Consider the following 20,693-nt stretch of genomic DNA (forward strand, 5'->3'; position numbering starts at 1 on the left):
GGACACTTTAATGTGTAGTTTGATAACACAACATGAAGTTTTAAGGGAGTGTGCAAACAAATGTCCAACAGATCTGATGTCCATAAATTGAACGTTCATTTCACTTCCATAACCTGTGAAATAATCCTGCTGTTTCATCTGTTTGATTTTGGAAAGGGGAAGTGCTCAGTAACACAGATATGAACAAATCTGTGCTCAAACTTTGAGAGTTGAGTTTGCTGAGTTTGTGTTTTTGCACACATGAAGTTCAGATTCAGTGGATGGAAGTGTGAGTAGAAACTGATGGAGCAGCGACATCTAGTGACCAGAATGTGAATTACAAGTCAGTCAGTCTCAAACTGGAGCAGAAAACTGAGGGGGGTGAAATGATCCTCAGGACAGAAGTGCTGGGATCTTCAAGTGTCAAGTTAAACCCACATCTGGATCTCTAAATGGATCCAGTGTTTCAGACTTGGATGTTTTGTACCTTTCAGGCCACACAGTGCAGGAAACACTCACATGATATGTGGATATCAAGTGGAGGTAAATCTGTGTGCTTCATTATTCACTCAAAATATGAATCAGTAGATTGAGATCAGTAGATAAAGTTTACTGTCTGTATTTACTGTGATCATTGTGTTGATGCTACGTGTACAGGTACATCTCTCCCTCCAGGTGAGTTCAGGTACCTGAAGATCTTGTTCATGAGTGCTGGAAAAATGGAGCGTGAGCTTAACAGGTGGATTGGTGCAGCTGGAAAACAGCCAAACAAAACCTGGTGTTTACAGGTTGAGCAGGGATCCGGATGATGATGACGCCAGCAGATAACAGACGGAAACATGGTGAAAAGAAAACACAAAGAAACAGAAGATAAATACTGGAGGACGGCTGTGAGCAGGTCTCAGAAGAATCAAGCCTTCCACCAAACATGGAGAGCTTGAAAACAGCACTGAAGCATTTTGCTGACCATGTCATTAAAACAGCTGGCATCTACACCACAGTCATTGAGATTTTTTTTTACCATTTTTTATTTGACAAGGACTTGGAATGCACCTGTAAAGACCAAGTGACAAGCTGCTGGCTGTACTTGATTCTGCCAGCGTTTTTATTACTTTTCTTCATACTGTGGATGGAAAAACCCTTTGTAAGAGCCTGGAAATACACATGCAGAAACTAATGCAAAATTTACTTCTGTTGTGTTTTACTCTATTACTTTCTCAAAACAGCTTTGCTTGGTTTGCTGTGGGTTGCATCTGTGTTCATCGATGGAGACTGGTATGTCTACTGCATGAACAATCAGACTGCACATCAGAAACTGTTACCCTGCAAGGACAAGAAAAACCTCACGGATGAAGAGCAAGTAACCATCAAAGATCTGAAAAATAAGTCACTGGTGAGATTTTAACATCATAGTTGTCACTGATTCAGGTGTTTAAGTAAACTGGTCATTCTTGTTTCTCTCGGATCATTTCGATGACGTGTTAAAAAGAAACTTGGTTTCAGTTATCGTGACTGAGACTTTGACTTTTTGGCCCTCTCAAAATGGTATTTATATAATTCTACTTTGTAGCTAGAATATTTTGTAAGAAATGTATTTCATTCCACTCTTACCACACAATATGGATTTGTAGCAGCTGAAGCATCACTAGTGTATTTTATGTCTCTGTATAGAAAACTCACAGCACACAGTCACAGCGGACCCCTACATAGAAAACATCTGTGGCTGCAGCTGTTGCCGGTGTGAAGCGGATGGTTTTTCCAAAACTGAATCGCAGATGTCCTTCAGCCTGCAGTCATGAATGTGCACAAAAAATTAGTCTGATCGATCCAGTAGTATCTGCAGCTGCTGTACATGATGTAGATCAGTACAACTAACAGTTTCACAACAACACCTGTTGATGTTTCAGATAAAACCCTTGGAATATAAAAAGATTCTTAGTTTCTTGTTAGCATCCTTTGAAAGGTAGAAAGGTTCTTAATAGAACCTCCAGAGAGGGTTCCAGGTGGAACCACTGCACAATAAAAGGGTTCTCTGGAGAACCTTTCACAGATGGTTCTAGATATAACAATTAAGGCTGGGTTATAGGTACAACTGTTTGAAAAGGTTTCAAGTGAACTTTCAAGTTCCAACAAGAACCAAAAATTGTTCTCTTGGGGACAAGCTGAAGAACCCTATATGGTTCTAGTTAGAACCTTCATTTCTAAGGGTGAATGAAACACTGTCAGAGAACGTGGAACGTGTTGCTGTGGAAATAAAACTTTGTTTGAGGGGAAAAATGCATTTTGTTTTGTTTGGAAAATGTTTTTAAGATTTTGTAATTTTGATTAATCGATTAATTGATGATCGATACTAATCAATACTAATGATCAATTAAGAAAAGAGCTAAAAATTTGCAACCCTAATTTTCACTTCACTTTTTTTGACTGTATTAGTTTTTTTTTAATTATTTTTAATATATATAACATTTATTTAATCAGGTAATCTGATAAAAATCAAGGTCAGACACAAAGAAAAACAAACTGAAACAGAAAAAATGAAAGTACAGAAAAATGTTTGAAAAGACATTCATATATATATATATATGAATGTCTTTTCAAACTTTATATATATATATATATATATATATGAATGTCTTTTCAAACTTTATATATATATATATATATATATATGAATGTCTTTTCAAACTTTTTTCTGTACTTTCATTTTTTCTGTTTCAGTTTGTTTTATAATAGTTTATAATAATAATTATTATTATAATAAATAATGTTGTTCCATTGTTCTGTAATAAAAAGTTTAATCTACAGGTGTATTAATATGGTCAGCCAGTAGGTCTAATATATATTACTGTGGAAGCAGGTAATACAGTTATTAATGATTATAAAAACTATAAGAACCATCAATCCAGCTCTCACAGTGACAGTATAGTTCAAGCCTTTCTGACAACAACAGCAGCAATTATAAAAATAATAACAATAATAATAATAAACTTTATTTTTATAACACCTTTCATACTAAACATTCAGCTCAAAGTGCTTTACATATTAAAAACAAGGAATAAAAACAGGAAATCTAAATAAATAAATAAATAAAATAAAATAAATAAAACAGAACAGTTTAGAGAAATTTACTTCACTTTACTGTAATGAAATCCAGAAAAAGAAAACACTTCATGAAATCTAAAATTGATAAAAATAAAATGTCCCCACATGTCCTCATCAGTGAAAATATATCTGCTGTATATTAATATAAATCAACATGTTTCACTTATCTAAAGATACTCATGTATTTTTACTTGTCTGTTAGTTATGAAAGAAAATGTAATTTAAAAAATGATTGTTCCAATTGCCCCAGGTCTCCCCTACTAAAGGTGAACGGATAAAACCGGGTCACAGCTGCAGGCTTCTAGTCGCGCAGTGAATCATGGGAGATCAGGTGTGACCAGTCTCCTTTCAGTTCACTCTCTGCGGTCTCTTTGATGTGTTCAGTCGCCAGTTTCCTCGTTCCTGTCGCCAGATCTTCGTCTCTCTCTCTCTTCAGAACCGAGTTTGTTCTTCCGGTGTGAACCCGTTTAAACCGGCTCTGATCGCGACCCGGCACCAGGACCAGGACATCAGAGTCCAGAGCAGCTTTAAAGTCACTCAGAGCTGCTCTTTGTTCGTGACGTCTGTAGCTGTACCTGTCAGAGAGACAGAGAGACACCTGTCGCTGCTCACCTGTCGCCGCCATGATGTGAGCGGGTCTGAAATGAGACTGAACTCAGAGAAACACGGAATTAAAAAACAACAGACAAAGAGGACGAGCGGAGACCCGAGGAGACATGGATTTACTGGATGCAGGACAGAAGTTCAGTCCCAGACAGGTGAGTGAGTCTCTACCTGTAATATTAACCCCAGCGTGACGTCACAGGCCGGCGGTCAGGTTGGTGTCGGTTTCACCTGAGACGAAAGACAGAAACCAGACTGACGGTTTCAGTGGTTTGAATGGTTTTCTGACTGGTTTCTGATGGATGACAGTGAAACATAACGTGACTCACACATCAAATAATCTTTAAAAATGATTTTAATGATGAAAAAAACAAATTCAACACATTTACAACACAGATATCTTTACTTTTCTCACTTTTTTTTTAAAATAAATATTCATAGATTTCTTGTCATTGCTGATATTGATTCTGAACTTTATATATTAGTCAATATCAAGAACTGATCCGATTAAAATGTGTTAAAAGAAAGAAAAAGTTACAATGAAAATATTATCAGAAATCCTTTATACAGAAAAACATTCAAGATGTTTATTGTGAAAGCTGTAATACAATCATGAGAACAACAAGTAAATATTAAAACATGATCATAATAATAAAGATATAAAATTATATACAGTGATAAGATACAAGGAGCATTTTTTAAATACATATTTATATATTATATAATACTGAAGAAGAAAAAATACTGACATGTACAGTAATATAGAGCAGATAAATATATATATAAAATAAATATATATAGAAAGCAGTGAAAGTTGTAGAGTTTAAGTATTGAACATATAAATACTTTAAAATATGTTTGTGACAAAGATTTATGATGAAGGCAGTTTAACAATAAACTTTATTATAGTGATATAGAGGCACATTTTTAAAATAATAAATAACTATTATTAAAAAACACAACTAGCAGAATTATTATAGATAAGATGTATTAAAACTGAATTAAAAAAATAATCAAATATTCATAAATCGCTGCATATAAGGCTAAAACATTAAAACATTTAACAATATATTCTGTAAAAATAACAATGAATAATAATGATAATAATAATAATAATAATAATAATAATAATACAGACACTGATATAAATGTTCATATCTGTCAGAACAAAATCAGCTGATGAGTCACAGGTGTTTAAAAAGTCTAAGATCCAATCATCTGAAGGCCTTAAATTCCTTGCTGAAATATTGAATTATGAAAATAACATTACTTTAATAAAGCTGCATTAAATCTGACTTTTAAATGAGTTTTCAGGAAAATGTTGTATTGATCACGATGAAACAAAACCAACACAGAGCCAATAATCAGAGGAGCTGAACGACAACATGGACAGTAAAGGAATAATTCAACAAACTGACTTTAATTATTTTCATGCAGACTTGGACTGAATGATTTATAAAAATCAAATATTGAACCTCCTGTGATTTAAAACAAAGGAAACACTTTGTTCATTTATTAGATGAGACAGGAGAGAGACGAGTCGACCAAAAACTTACACGCTGTCTAACTCGCAATCCACCAACAACCTTCATCATCACGCAGTTTGTGTCCAGAAGAAGCATCTTAAATAAAGAACGCTGCTCCATTAATTAGAGTTTTATATCAGTAAAATCTTTTTAGACGCCTTTTCTCTTGATATCAGGTTCACACACAAATGTTTGAATCTGAATATGAGTTGGGTTTTTTTTTGCTGCTGTCATTTATTGTAACTGTGGGATTTATATTTATATTCAGTTTGAACAGGACAAAGCTAACTTTGATTATTGTTATTTAACTGATGAATTGTTTGCTGTGTTTCTTCTTCAGTGCTGTTTTTAACTTACAGTCTAACTGTGTTCCTGTCTGCGGTGTTTGCAACTGGAATATTTGATTTGTAGTTTGAATATTATTTCTGAAGGTGGTTTATCGTTCGTGTATTTGTCCATTCAGGCATGTTGATATTTGTCCTACAGAGTGCTTTAGTTTTTCTGTCTGTTTCTGATGTTGTAGTGTGTTTGCATTGATAACTGTGTCCCTCTCTTTGCACGTGGGGGACGTGTTGTTGTGGTTGTAGACTGACAGCCAGTCCTTATTTAAGATGCTTCTCATGGACACAAACTGTTTGTCTGATGAAGGTCTGATAGTGAAACGTTGTAAATAAATGGTATATTGCAGGTTAGACGGTGTGCAGGAGTCTGTTACAGCCTCTGGTGATTTGAAAATTACAGAAAGCCATGTTTCAATAAAACAGACTCTCAGTTTCTTGTGGTAATAAAAGACAAAGACTCCATATCAGTTCTTGTAGTTTTTTATAGATGTGTAATACTTATAATACACTGCAGATAGTTTTTACCAAACGTGTCCAGATGGAAAGATGGATATGTTAGACTCTTGTAGGGTGAGTTTAGCCTAGCTTAGCACAAAGACTGTAAGCAGGGGGAAACTCCTAGCATAACTCCATCACAAGATTTGTGCAGCAGTTGGTGTTTGGAGCTTCACCTCGACAGCAAACCGTTCAGAGGTGCAGCTTTACGTCATACAGGGTGTGTGTGTGTTTAAAACAGTGTTAGAAGGTGCAGGATTCAACATGCTGACGTGCCAAACATCTGTAATAGAAACATTCCTGTCCAGGAACACCCAGCTGCAGCTGAACAGGTTCACACAGACGCTCACCTGTCTGAAGGCTGCAGGTTGGCTTCTTCACTCAGTACCAGGGTTTTACAGGTTACTCAGATTTAGTCAGTGGTTACAGTTTGATGCACTCGTGCGTGGACACTAGGACATGTAGCAGTAAGCCTGCAGATTTCCATTTGTCACAGCAGTTATATTGATATGAAACACCAGAGTAAACACACAAGGAGTGTCACGGTGTCATTATTAAACCACAACTGACAATCCATTGAAACAAGCCTTCACTTCTGATCATTGAAAACAAAGGATCGCTGATCGTCATGTGTCTTTTATTTTTTTCTCTCCACCTGCTCGCTCGCTCGTGTCCGACACGCGTCCAAAGAGAAAAGCTCACCAGGAGCCTGCAGCTGCATGTTTCACTGTCAGAGTCGGAGATTAGAGGCCGACCGATACGGGACTTTTCAGGCAAATCAGTCGATCCTGGAAGTTGCAACAGTTCATTCTGTATGGCCTTTAATTTAGTCCAAACTCAGAAACTTTTTTGCAAATTTGACATCATACATTTACGATTGATTGGTCGACGCTGCGGCTGTTGGCTTTTTTTTCTTTTTTTACAGAATTTGGAGAGTTTTTTCATACTGTGCACCTGCAGCGTAGAACATGCAAAACAATTTAAAGCTTTCCTCATTTTTATCCAATTTAAATCTTTAACTGCTTTACATTTTACTTCCAGATGTTCCTGTTTTAACTGATTCACACGCCTGTTTTTATTTCTTAAAATTTTGTTATGGCTTCTATTGTTTTTACTTATTGCTGCCACTTTTATGAAAGTTTCTTTTTGGTATTTTTGTGTCTGGGAACTTTTATTTCCTTGTTTTACTCGGCTACATTGTAAATGAGCTCCTCACCTCAGTGTGTTTCTGAGTTTCTGAGCCTTTCCAGTTAGACAACATCCACAACATCAGCTCTGTTTGACCTAACAAGGGAAGTTAATGATTAATCAATCAATCGATTAATCACCATCAAGACTTTAACAGATTAAAAATGTATGAATGCATAATCTAATTGCACCTTATTTGACCTTATTTTTGTCTGGCAGAGACATTTGTTGAGTTAAAAATAGTGAGACGTGGTTTTGACGTCTTATTTGACTCACAATCCAAAATATATTGAGTTTACTTTCAGGGAGGAGTGAAGAAATATTCACATTTAAGAAGCTTTTTTTATTTAAAAAAATGACTCAAACTGATTAAAAGCTTATCAACACATCTGGTGATTAATTTAATAATCAATGAATCATGTGTTCTGTCAGTGTTGTGTTTTATTAACCAGCTGACTCTGAAGTCTCTGTGGAGCTGCTGAGACAAATGAACAAACCTCCCCCGTCCTCACCCCTCTGTCTCTCTGTCTCTCTGTGTGTCTTCAGGGCCCTGAATGGGACCCGACCCTCCAGTTTCTTCCGGCCACAGACCCCCACCAGCTGGAGAAGAAGCCGGGCCGCAGGAAGAAGCTGTGGATGGGAGTGGGTCTGCTGCTCGGCGCCGCTGCCGTGGCTCTGATCACCGGCCTGCTCGTCTGGCACTTCCACTGTGAGCTCATTTCAACAAGCTTTATTTAAACAGCGCAGAGAGACGACATGTTCACGCTGACAGCTGATTGGTCCAGTTTTCAGCTCTGTGTTTTCTGCTGGATGCAAACATTAGATTGATATGAAAGCTTTTATGAGCTGATGACTCAAACAGAAACTTTCAGTTTCAGCTGATTAAATGTTTTTGTGTTTCACCTTTCAGCTACAAGAAAGATCTGAACTTTAACTATAAAAGAAAAGTTATTTGAGGAGTCAGATGAAGGAAAGGCCTTTATTTCTTTTCTTTTCTTTTCTTTTTTCCTGAAGGGGGAAGTTAATTTTCTTCCACACACAACTGGATCACAGGTTTATTTCAGTTATTTAATTTTTCACTGTTTTCTTAATGTAAAAAAGTATTTGTAATAAATATCTTTACTTTGCTGATGAGTTGTCTGGAGAATTCAGCTCCCTGTTGACACACATCATCCCTACAACATGACAAAAAGATAATAATAATAAGAAAATTGTATCACTGTTTAACTCTCAGGAGCAAAAGTCTGAATCATTTTATTGTGTCTTTGTCAATCGACCATCTGCATCATTACATAGATGAAAAGACAGAAATCAGGGTCCTGTCATTGTGACTTCATCAAAGTGAACTTTATTGAGGATGTATTTCAGACATCTGTCACTTTTTTAGATCATTAAGACATTTTTATTTTGCTGGTGAGGTTCTGTTAAACCAAACTCCATTCTAAAAACAGCCGTTTTAAGGAAGGATCATATTTTTTCAGAGTAAAAGCTGCAGTCATTTCATCACTGAGACTCTTTTATGATTCACTTTGATCTACAGACACAATCGGCTCACATGTCTTTACTCAGTGACACCATTAACTGACCTGTGAGGAAGAGTTTGGCACACACACACACACACACACACACACACACACACACACACACACACACACATACACACACACAAACATTATTGTCCAGAAGGGACAATGATAGTCCTGAGAGACCATCAGTGATGCCGTGGTTCAGTCCCTCCACACAGTTTTCTGAGTGTTTGAGAATATTTATCGTCTTTATTCTCCGTCTTCAGTGCGCAGCGACGTCAGAGTGCAGAAGCTTTATATCGGCTCGATGGGGATCAGCGACCAGGTTTTCCTCCCGTCGTACGAAGATCCCAACAGTCCTCAGTTTAAGAACCTCGCTTCTCTGGTCAACCAGCAGGTGAAGCTTCACACAGGCCCCAGAGCATCATGGGAGTTACACACACACACACACACACACACACACACACACACACACACACTACTTCAGTTATTTCTGGCCACTTCTGCTTTGTGCCTTCCTGTTCTGTATTTCTCTTTTTGTTTAGGCGACTGTTACAGTCAACAGATCTGATTATTAATAAAATATAATCTGCATGTGACCTTTTTTTATCTTTCAGCTGAAACTGATTTACTCCAAAAACTCAGTGTTGGCCAAATCCTTTAAAGGCTCCACAGTCCAGGCCTTCAGGTACAAACACGTCACCAACACTTTACTGATGAAGTCTTTATGCTAAGCTAAGATAACCACATCCTGACTAATACAAACAGACACTGTTTTTTCCAGATTGATGTATAAATTGTATATTATATGATGTGAACTGATGCTGCTGAGGCTCAAACTTGCAGCTGTAAATCTCCGTCTCTTGGTCCGTGTTTCTGCAGCGAGGGAGACGGCGGAGACGGCGGCGACAACAGCGTCGTGGCGTATTACCAGTCAGAGTTTGACGTCCACGTGTCCCAGCAGGCCTCGCTGGACGAAGCCATCGAGTCTCTGGAGCCGCCGGCAGAAAGTCAGCAGGGTCGACAGGGACGAATCCTGTTGAGACCCCAAAACACTCTGAGGGTGAACAGCGTCGTCTCAGGAGGTTTGACTCTCACCGACTCCACATCCAACACGTAACACTGACGAGAACGGCACGCACTGAGACGTCCACCAGGGACAACAGTCCAGTGTGCAAATCTGAAATAGGCTTAATTTGTTTTTATCGACACACAGAAACAGTGAGGATAATTCAGACATTGCATGATGTTTTAGGTTAATGTCTTGTTGTGTGTTAAGTTTTGGTGAGTTCCACATGTGCAACAGGTGTGGTGCATTTTCACCACACTTTGCCTGACTCAGTTTCTGCTGCAGAAAGAGACGTTGCTTTTGAGACTTTCAAATGCATTTTTGTGTCATTTAGTGTCCTTATACTGAAGAGAAGTCAGACATCTCTACAGCTGATGTCTCCAAAACTCTGCAGACCTAGATGGATAAAGAGCACCACAAAAATCTGTCTTTGTCCCTTTAACCATCACCTTATCACCTGATCATGTCCAAACAACAGATGATGATCTGTTTTGGGGGACGAGGTCTCCACCTTCTGCTCCACACATTTGATTTTTGTTCGTCCGTCTGCTCTCTGATGTGTGTCACTCCTCTACTCTGATATTCAGCAGGCTGTTAGTTTATGAAGCATTTGATTTGGAACAGTTTTCGATGAGTGGAGCACAAATTTAACTGCCAACAGTTGATCATCTTCATTTATTTATGGGAAGCCACAATCGTGATTTGGATTGATAGTCAATGAATTGTGCAGCCTGTGCAACTCACACCCGAACTGTCTCGATGGATAAAAACCACCAGTAAGAGGAAAAATATGCAGTTATGATTCTGTGAACTGTCCCTTTTAATATCCTGCTCATGTTTCCACTCGTGACCCGTCGCTGTAATAAACTGGAATCTTTATTGTTGGATCCGAGCTGCAGATATCTGAGTTCTGTGAACGAGTCAACATGACGTTCTTTAGTGCGACTGTGCAGTTTGTTTGGTGTAAATAAAGATTATTTTTGGTTTCTCTTCCTGTTCACAGCGATCGACCCACGCATGACGAGGAACACTTTAGATGGTGAGAACCGTTCATTCTTATTGATGGGAGTCGTGTTTTTATTCTTTATATCAGGTTCTTTAAGATTCAAGATTCAGAAACTTGCAAAAATATTTAGAAATATTTAGAAATCATAGATGGAATCAGTGTTGGTGTGTGAAAAAGAATTTTGTGAGGTTTGTAGTTAAATTGATATTTTGAAGCCAGTCAGGAAAAACATATTTTGTGATTTTCTTTTCAGTGAAAAAGCCGTTCAACATCCACGTCCGTGAGCCCGGAGTCGTCCAGTCTCCGGGTTTTCCGGACTCTCCGTACCCTTCGAACGTGTACCTGCAGTGGAGGCTGAGGGCCGACCCCGGACACCGAGTCCGCCTGGACTTCCACACTCTGATCCTGGAGGACGACTGTCAACAAGACTTCATCAAAATCTACGACTCCCTGGCTCCTATAGAGCACCGAGTCCTGTCAGAGTGAGACACTGACATGTTCTTTGACAGTTTGTCTTTCTGTGCTCCAGCTGGAGCAGAAATGGTTGGATTAGATTAGAAACTGAAGTTGATTCACTCACACTGAAGTAAATCAAAGTTCATCTTTAAAGTTCTTCTTTTTGAGCTCAAATGTTGTGAACTTTAACACACAAGTGTCTGAAACGCTATTTTACGAGCTGCAGCAGACGTGCAGTTACAGTTTCGACTAACTCAGTTCCTAACAGCTGGACGTCTCTGCTGTCCCTCTGCAGACAGTGTGGATACCCTCATGAGTCTCTGTCCTTCCTGTCCTCTGGAAGCGTCATGTTGTTGACTCTGCTCACCAGTGAGGAGAAGAACTTCCCCGGATTCAGAGCAAACTACTCCCAGATCCCTCTGACCGAGCAGAGTACGGCTGCACACACACACACACACACACACGCGCGCACGCACGCACGCACGCACACACACACACACACGCACACGCGCACACACACACATACACGCACACGCACACGCACACGCACACGCACACACATACACACACACACACAGAAAATAAAATATCATCCTGATCTGGTTTCAACATACTGACTGATTTTCTCCAAAGATAACATTTCCAACAATTTTCTACAAAGAAACAACAAGTCAGATTAATCAATGAAAATAAAAGTGAATGTTTAGTTTCCGCTCTGCTCGGTGCAGTTTCTCAGTCCTTCAGGTGTTTTCCAGCCAATCATCAGTTTCTTGAATCAATAGAATCTTCCACAATTTAAAATAATTAGATTTTTAATGGAAAGTTATGAAAGAATAGAAGAGGAGTGTCAGTGTGACCTCTGACCTCTGACCTCTGCTGTCAGCTGTTGATGATGTTGATTTATTTAAAGTCTCCTGAACGTGAACTGTCCTGTTGTTCAGAGTGTGGAGGTAAACTGACCGGAGACAAAGGCTCCTTCTCTTCTCCTTTCTTCCCGTCCAACTATCCTCCACGAACTACATGTGTCTGGAAAATCGAGGTGAGTCCAGATTTTATTCTTCTAGTACTGAGAGTAACTAGCAGAGATCATTACTTTGTAATTTGGTTACATTTAACTCCTTGACCCCTAACACTGCTAGCAGATAATACTGTACAATATATCTTTGTTTTTCAGACCTCAAGGGAAAAGTTTCTGAAGGTTCAGTTCAACAGGTTCCTGTTGGGAAACAACAGTAAACAGTGTCGCCATGATTACGTTGACATCAACGCTGAGAGGTCAGACATCAGCGGTTTGTTCTTTACTTTGTTCCTACAGCTTCAAGTCTCAAGTCAACATGAGTAACATCAAAGTCCAGTCCAAGTCCTGAACTCGTGTTTAACATCCAGAACAAAAACCTTTTTGGTGCCAAACAAGTCATTATTTTTAAGTAGGTTTGTGATTTTAGATTTGAACTTTGATGACTTTAAGGTATAAAACTGATTCCTGAATTCCTGGATTTTGCAGACTGTTTTAGGGATTTTTGTGGCCTAAAACACCTGATTTTAAGGCAACTTTTGTCAAAAACTGCAAAGCATGTTTTAAGGCATATTTTGCAATGACATTACAGGAGCAAATGAAAAAAAAGATGTACTTTTCAAGTACAATCCATCAAAAATCACAAATAACTTTTCTTAAACTTTTCTTATTACTTTTACCAAAAAGGTCAGGATTAAAAAATGCTTTATTTTGTAGATGAAGTTCAGTCAAAACAGCACAGAGATGCACAGATCATTGATCGATAACAGTGATAAACCTCGTGTTGTTTTCACAGTTGGAACTATTTGGAAGCTTTGATGATAAAAGTCAAATTTGCAGAAAAGTCGTGGTGATTTAAAGAAATTAAGTTGATTGAATTTGTGCTCTGAAGATTCTTTATTTTACTTCATCTATCAGTAGAATCACTCAGTGATACCTGAGTGTTGATTTAAAGTAGTCTGTCCATCCGCTGAGACGTCCTCAGAGACGTCCTCAGACAGAATCTGTCCACCCGCTGAGACGTCCTCAGACAGTCAGAATCTGTCCACCCGCCGAGACGTCCTCAGACAGAATCTGTCCACCCGCTGAGACGTCCTCAGAGACGTCCTCAGACAGTCAGAATCTGTCCACCCGCTGAGACGTCCTCAGAGACGTCATCAGACAGTCAGAATCTGTCCACCCGCTGAGACGTCCTCAGACAGTCAGAATCTGTCCACCCGCTGAGACGTCCTCAGACAGTCAGAATCTGTCCACCCGCTGAGACGTCCTCAGACAGAATCTGTCCACCCGCTGAGACGTCCTCAGAGACGTCCTCAGACAGTCAGAATCTGTCCACCCGCTGAGACGTCCTCAGACAGTCAGAATCTGTCCACTCGCTGAGACGTCCTCAGACAGTCAGAATCTGTCCACCCGCTGAGACGTCCTCAGACAGTCAGAATCTGTCCACCCGCCGAGACGTCCTCAGACAGAATCTGTCCACCCGCTGAGACGTCCTCAGAGACGTCCTCAGACAGTCAGAATCTGTCCACCCGCTGAGACGTCCTCAGAGACGTCATCAGACAGTCAGAATCTGTCCACCCGCTGAGACGTCCTCAGACAGTCAGAATCTGTCCACCCGCTGAGACGTCCTCAGACAGTCAGAATCTGTCCACCCGCTGAGACGTCCTCAGACAGTCAGAATCTGTCCACCCGCTGAGACGTCCTCAGACAGAATCTGTCCACCCGCTGAGACGTCCTCAGAGACGTCCTCAGACAGTCAGAATCTGTCCACCCGCTGAGACGTCCTCAGACAGTCAGAATCTGTCCACTCGCTGAGACGTCCTCAGACAGTCAGAATCTGTCCACCCGCTGAGACGTCCTCAGACAGAATCTGTCCACCCGCTGAGACGTCCTCAGACAATCAGAATCTGTCCACCCGCCGAGACGTCCTCAGACAGTCAGAATCTGTCCACTCACTGAGACGTCCTCAGACAATCAGAATCTGTCCACCCGCCGAGACGTCCTCAGACAGTCAGAATCTGTCCACCCGCCGAGACGTCCTCACACAGTCAGAATCTGTCCACTCACTGAGACGTCCTCAGACAGTCAGAATCTGTCCTGCTGACTCTTGGTTGTGTCTCTGTGTTTCAGGCTGTGTGGCAGTAAACCAGAAAGCACCGTGGTCACCAGCTGGAGCAACATCATGACCGTCAAATTTAACTCGGACTCGTCCTACGTCAACCAGGGTTTCACCGCCGAGTACGAAGCTTTTGTCCCTACTAATCGTAAGACTGACTTATTTCCGATTCTGGGCGCTACGGTTTTTAAATTCCTTCATGGCGTTTTGTGTTCGGCGTCTGACTGTCTGATGTCGTTGATCAGCTTGTCCTGGGAGGTTCCAGTGCACCAACAACCTGTGTCTCAACAAAACTCTGCAGTGTGATGGCTGGAACGACTGCGGAGACGGCAGCGACGAGGACAACTGCAGTGAGTCCAAACCACAGACTGCATGCAGATTCATTTTAGTTTTATCTTTGTTTTCTTCAGCCTGACTCCAGGCGTCACTGGGACACTAAATGTGGATTAATTCACCTCTTTTGAAACTGAAACTATACGTTTGTGAGAGATTTTTAAAGACTTCCATCTGTCTGCACTGTTGTTTTTTGTGTCTGTGCTCAGCGTGCGAGGCGTCTCAGATAAAGTGTAAAAATGGCCACTGTAAGCCGAAGTTCTGGGTGTGTGACGGATCTGACGACTGCGGAGACAACACTGACGAGGAAAACTGTGGTGAGTTAAACTCAAACGTTCTCAATTAATATAATAAGAACGTTTAATAATCCTCCAGATGCAGAAACATTCAGGTGCATTTCCACAGAATCAGTCTCTACATATTGTAGTTCAGGATATAAAAAGACGGGAATGTTTGAAACTGTTCCATAAATGAAGGTTCTCTTCTTTTAGGAAAATGCAAACCAGGAGAGTTTTCCTGCAGAAACAACCGCTGCATCCCAGAGAAGCTGAGGTGTAACGGAAAAGACGACTGTTTGGACGGATCGGACGAGTCTAGATGTGAAAAATGTGAGAAACTTTGAGACACTTGAGACATTTTTTAAGGAAAAAAAGCCAAACTTCTCTGATTTATGCTTCTTAAATGTGTGTGTGCGTGTCTGTGTGTGTGTGTGCGTGTGTGTGTGTGTGTGTGTCTGGTGTGCTTCAGCTCTGGTGTTGCAGCAGTGCTCAGAGTTCACCTTCCGCTGCAAGAACGGACGCTGCATCAGCAAACTGAACCCAGAGTGTGACGGAGAGGAGGACTGTGAGGACGCCTCCGATGAGGATGACTGCCGTACGTCCAACACACGCCCGCATTTTCTCATCAAATGAACGGTTTGTTTGTTTTTTTCACATTTATTTGTTTGTGTGATGTCAGACTGCGGGTTGCGGCCGTACCGGAGCTCTCGTATCGTTGGCGGTCAGGCGTCCCGGCAGGGGGAGTGGCCCTGGCAGGTCAGCCTCCACATCAGGGGGACGGGTCACGTCTGCGGAGCGTCGGTGTTGAGTAACCGCTGGCTGCTGACTGCCGCCCACTGCGTTCAGGACAACGGACCAAACAAGTAAGAGCTCCAAATACACCGAGGTATTCAGCCAATCAGAGAGAGACGTCATGAGTAAAATCTGCATCAAAAGGCTGATTAAAAAAAAAACTCAGATCTTCACCAACAGGAAACGACAGATTATGATGGACCCTCATTTTGTGATAATTGATGTCTTGCAAAGTTTTCCTGACTTTATTCCACTGCGTCTTCGTGCAGACGTGACCTCTGACCTCTCGAGTGTGTGTCAATGCAGGTACTCTCAGGCCGACCAATGGGAGGCCCTGCTGGGTCTGCACGTGCAGAGTCAGACCAACGAGTGGACGGTGAGGAGGAAGGTGAGGCGGATCATCGCTCACCCTGACTACAGCTCCCTCACCTACAACAACGACATCGCCCTGATGGAGCTGGACGCCAACGTCACCCTCAACCAGAACATCTGGCCCATCTGTCTGCCCTCCCCCACCTACGACTTCCCAGCAGGCCAAGAGGCATGGATCACCGGCTGGGGCGCCACCAGAGAGGGAGGTGAGTTATAATCACCGACAGTAAAAGTTTTTATTTACATTTTTTCAGACCGTGAGTTTATCTGAAATATAGAAGAACACGTTATTCTGAAACAGAATAAACGTTTCTTTAAGATTTGACCGTGTCCGTCTCTCAGGCCTCGCTGCGACCATCCTGCAGAAGGCGGAGGTTCGGATCATCAACAGCACGGTGTGTAAGAACCTGATGAACGATGAGGTCACTGACGAGATGCTGTGTGCCGGAGTCCTCAAAGGAGGCGTGGACGCCTGTCAGGTAACACGGATCACATGAGTTATGACATACAAGAGGCAGGAGACTCAGAGCGCCGTGTTCTGTACGTCACAGTAACACAGGAACATGTTTTCACCGCACAGCGTTCAGCAGTCGGTACTTTAATGTGTCTCAGACTCTCAGAAGGTTTTTATCACAGTTATGAGCAGCGAAGTCTCAAAAACTTTCATGTCAGCTCTTCAGTTGATGTACGTCTCGTCTCTGACTCCCTCAGGGCGACTCTGGCGGTCCGCTCTCCGTCACCGGTGCTGATGGGCGGGTCTTCCTGGCCGGCGTGGTGAGCTGGGGCGACGGCTGCGCCCGCAGAAACAGACCCGGCATCTACACCCGAGTCACCAAATACCGGCGCTGGATAAAGGAGCAGAGCGGAGTGTAGCAGCAGAGCAGAGGACCAGGACTCAGATCAGTCACCTGGATATTTAAGCCTGGAGGTGAATGTGGGACGAGACTTTTATTTTTATTTTAAAGTCTGATTTCAGACCAAACTATTATTTTTTATTAATATTCACAGCACAATCTGTGAATTGTTATTATTTTAAGTTTACAAATCATTCTCTTAATATCTCTGAATCAAAGTGAGCAGAAGCTGAGAGCTGCTGACTTTTTTTATTCAAGGAAACTGAGATCACAACTTGACTGTGTTCTTTTTCTAGAAATTAATTCATTTTAATAATTATTTTCTCTCCACCCTCATCGTCTTGCGTGCGTCTAAAGAAATACGACGACACAGCAGAGATTTCTATTGGCCGACGGCTGCACTTTTCACTTTTCATTCACTGTTGCCATGGTTATCAAACAGCTCATAACATTAATATATAACATTAACTCTGCACAGCTCAGAAAAAAATATTGTTATATTAAACTTGATAAAAATATATTTTTAGAAGAAGGATTCAAATGACAGTAGGACCATAAAACTGATGATCTGTTACTGTTCACACAGAGAGCCGACTCTTTACAAAACTGTGCAGTTTGATATTTAAAAACAGAAGAATATGAACACCTGATCTTACGTCATGATGATAAAGTTCTGATCTTTAGAGAACATGTTAGTAACTTCAGCTGCTTCTGCATGAAGGAAGAAAAAAACCTCTTCATATCAGTCAGTAAACACACAGAGTTTGTATGAATGTAAACTGGAAATCCTCATGTATATTTTGAATAACTTTATGATGTTTGTTATTGTTTCTTCTTAAAGATTCACTGTAAATAATGATGATAAAATTCTCTCAGGGATAAAAGGAAAAATACTTCAATATTATCTGAGTTTATGACTCAAAGCTGCTCATCAGTCTCTTAAACTGATGGTTGAACACGGTCCGTCTGTGTTTTTAGTTGACAGACTCAGAACTACAGATCCTCCATGACTGTAGTCACCTCTGACTGCTGCAGTAACACGCTCTGTGGCCGAGCTGGTATGAACCAGTTCAACAGGATCAACAGGTGAAGTTTCAACTCTGTCACACTTCAAGGTTACGTTCTTAAAACACAGTTTAACTCCAGTCTGACAGGAAGTCGCCAGTTTAAAACCATCCTGTTATTTCTGTAACCTTCTCCAACATGTTTATTCATTTGTTATTTATCTTGAATAACCTTTATTTTGAAATAAGGACAAGACCAGTAGAGTTGTAACCATGATTAGGACTCAACATGCTGAGATCTGATCATATGATTATTATCATGATTGGCTGGTGTGGTGCTATGGCAACAGGCAGCACTTTTTACTGTAGCTTCATAATATTTAACTTAAAGCTGAGGAACCACTGACAACATATAACAGACATGAAATAAAACACTACAAAAGTTTATACACTGAACTGATATATTTCACTACTTCAGGACTTCAGTAATCAATCTTACAAATACTTTATAATACTATACTTTAATATAGTTAATTTATTATAGCTGGAAGATTATAGAGTAAAATGTTTTATTGGGGATGAAGATGAATCCATAAATATAAGTTCTGCTCCTGACAGTAAAGGAGTCGGCATCAGAACAAACGTCAGTGTGACTCTGGTGTTTGTTCAGCCAGAAGCTCCGGTCTGTCCCCGTCTCTCAGCGTCTGAAGCACCGCGACAGACACGAATGAACGGAACTGAGGATGAAGTCAAAACTCACCGGATGAGCGGAAAAACTCCTGGACTCGATGCTCTTTAAGATTCTCTTTCTGATAATTCAGTCGTCCTTTTTTTCAGTTGCTTTGCAGGAATAGCAACTTTTCCTGCTGGAGTTTCCGTCACTGATTCAGGATTTCAACCTCAGGGACGTGCAACAGGAACATCTGGTCTCTGAGATGACCTGTGATTGGTCAAAGTCTTCCATCACTGGTCAGATGACCTAAAGCCTGGAAACAGAGCAGAGAGGAGGTGCAGAAATCTAGTTTTCTTTCAGACAACTTTATTTACAATATGCTGAAAGGTTATTACGGAATTATTTGTCGAGGAAATTCAGGCTTATCCATGTGTGAAAAACATTCCTGTGTGATCCAAGAAAAGTTCCTCACTAGTTATGTACCAAGAAAAAACGTTTTAATATCTCTTAATATGATAATAATATAATAAAACTGTCAGGTGTCATGAAAGTTTCATGAAGGAGCTCCTCAGGGAAACGTCCTCGGTCCTCGAGGGATTCTTTGAAAATTACCTAAATACCAGAGATTATCCAACTTTTTTTTTTTTTAAACCATGTCATTAATGTTGAATGTTGAACAGAAGAACAGAACAGTACCACAATTAAAGGAACCTTGAAGGTTCCTGAGAGTTCTCTTGCACACCAGGTTGATCTCCAGTACGTGTTTTGCCGCCCAAAGCAGGACGAGGAAGCTGCTTCATCAGCAAACAGAACAAAAACTTCCAGTTACTTATTTAAATCATTTGGATCCATATATTAGATTTGATTGGACCAGTGGTCAGCTGATAGTCACTAGTTAGTAATGTGTGTCAGTTTTTTCATGTTTGTAAAATTGTTAAGACAGTTTTTTTTCCTCTTATATTAAAATTTCAATCTTTAACCTTCTATTTGTTAAAGTTTTAGCAGCACTAATTTAAAGCAGCTGTCGTTGTTACATTTCTTGTTTTTGTGTTCATGTTTTGCTTCTGCAGGCGACGTATTTTCTGCTGAATGTATTTATTTGTACAGTGTTTCCTCAGTCAGTCATGTAACAGTTGGGTTTTTTGGAGTTTTATGTTCACGTCTGTCCTCATTTTTATACTAGCTGTACTTTTAAAAGAAAATAGATAGAAGATAAAAACATAAGTTCCTCTCTGCTGATGTGGATTTCTCTGCTCTTCACTTTGGAAGGAGCACAGAGGAAACTCTGCTTTGACCTGTTTTCTGTCCTCGTGGTCTGCTGGTCTGATGAGGTGTAGTTTAGTTTTGTAGGACAACTTAAATTCATTTTAAGATTCAATATGAAATGCAGGTGTAGGTAGTTTTACTGTGCAGAATATGTATGAAGGCAAATGAAAAACAACAAATAGACATATTTTCATATTATTTTGATGGAATTGAATGTTTTCCTGTTTTGGGGGTAACTGCCAAATCTCCTGCAATAAAAAACATTCATGAACCAAATATAAAGTTGCACACATGGACTTTTTTCTTGCTTCTCTGGTTAACTGTGAAATTATCTTCATATTCAACAAACGGTGAATCAACATTTGAGGAAACATGCTGAACTTTTTCAAACTATTTATTTTGAAACACTCAGTTTGACTTCATTTGAATGTGATCTTTGTGGCCTCGTTTCATTCATGGTGACTGTCATGACAAGCTAATGACACTGTAAGGTAAAGGTGTCAAACGTACGGCCTGAGTCGTCCCGCTGGATTCCAGACCAGAACAAGAGTATCTAAAAAAAAAACTATCACATTTAAAGATATTGAACATTGTGCAAAATATTGTAAATCAGCAGTTTCAGTAGAAAATGTGGTTTGTTCTTCCATCACATTATCCGACACCTTTCAGAGGTCTGCTGTGGGTTTTAGCTGCATTAGT

At 40.3% G+C, this 20,693-nt stretch overlaps 1 protein-coding gene across 1 annotated transcript; it reads left to right on the forward strand.

Moving 5' to 3' along the window:
* The first annotated feature begins 6,310 nt into the window (after window positions 1-6,310).
* On the forward strand, window positions 6,311-18,498 carry LOC146324563 (suppressor of tumorigenicity 14 protein homolog). Its single transcript, XM_084722029.1, has 19 exons — window positions 6,311-6,413; window positions 7,710-7,943; window positions 9,027-9,157; window positions 9,378-9,448; window positions 9,643-9,845; window positions 10,833-10,868; window positions 11,089-11,317; window positions 11,587-11,723; window positions 12,233-12,330; window positions 12,466-12,566; window positions 14,437-14,570; window positions 14,668-14,772; window positions 14,965-15,072; window positions 15,247-15,363; window positions 15,503-15,628; window positions 15,713-15,896; window positions 16,132-16,403; window positions 16,540-16,676; window positions 16,909-18,498. Exons 1-19 carry the CDS (start codon window positions 6,311-6,313, stop codon window positions 17,068-17,070), a joined length of 2,688 nt encoding a protein of 895 aa, XP_084578155.1. The 3' UTR covers window positions 17,071-18,498.
* The last annotated feature ends 2,195 nt before the right edge of the window (window positions 18,499-20,693 follow it).

The sequence above is a fragment of the Lutjanus erythropterus genome, chromosome 6 (assembly GCF_056507025.1).
Source record: "Lutjanus erythropterus isolate fLutEry1 chromosome 6, fLutEry1.hap2, whole genome shotgun sequence".
Lineage (NCBI taxonomy): Eukaryota > Metazoa > Chordata > Actinopteri > Lutjaniformes > Lutjanidae > Lutjanus > Lutjanus erythropterus.

Coding starts and splice junctions, on each gene's coding strand:
- LOC146324563 (XM_084722029.1), top strand. CDS start 6,311: ATGCTGACGTGCCAAACATCTGTAATAGAAACATTCCTGTCCAGGAAC. Junction 9,158..9,377: donor CTTCTCTGGTCAACCAGCAG/GTGAAGCTTCAC, acceptor TTTATCTTTCAG/CTGAAACTGATTTACTCCAA. Junction 11,724..12,232: donor GATCCCTCTGACCGAGCAGA/GTACGGCTGCAC, acceptor CCTGTTGTTCAG/AGTGTGGAGGTAAACTGACC.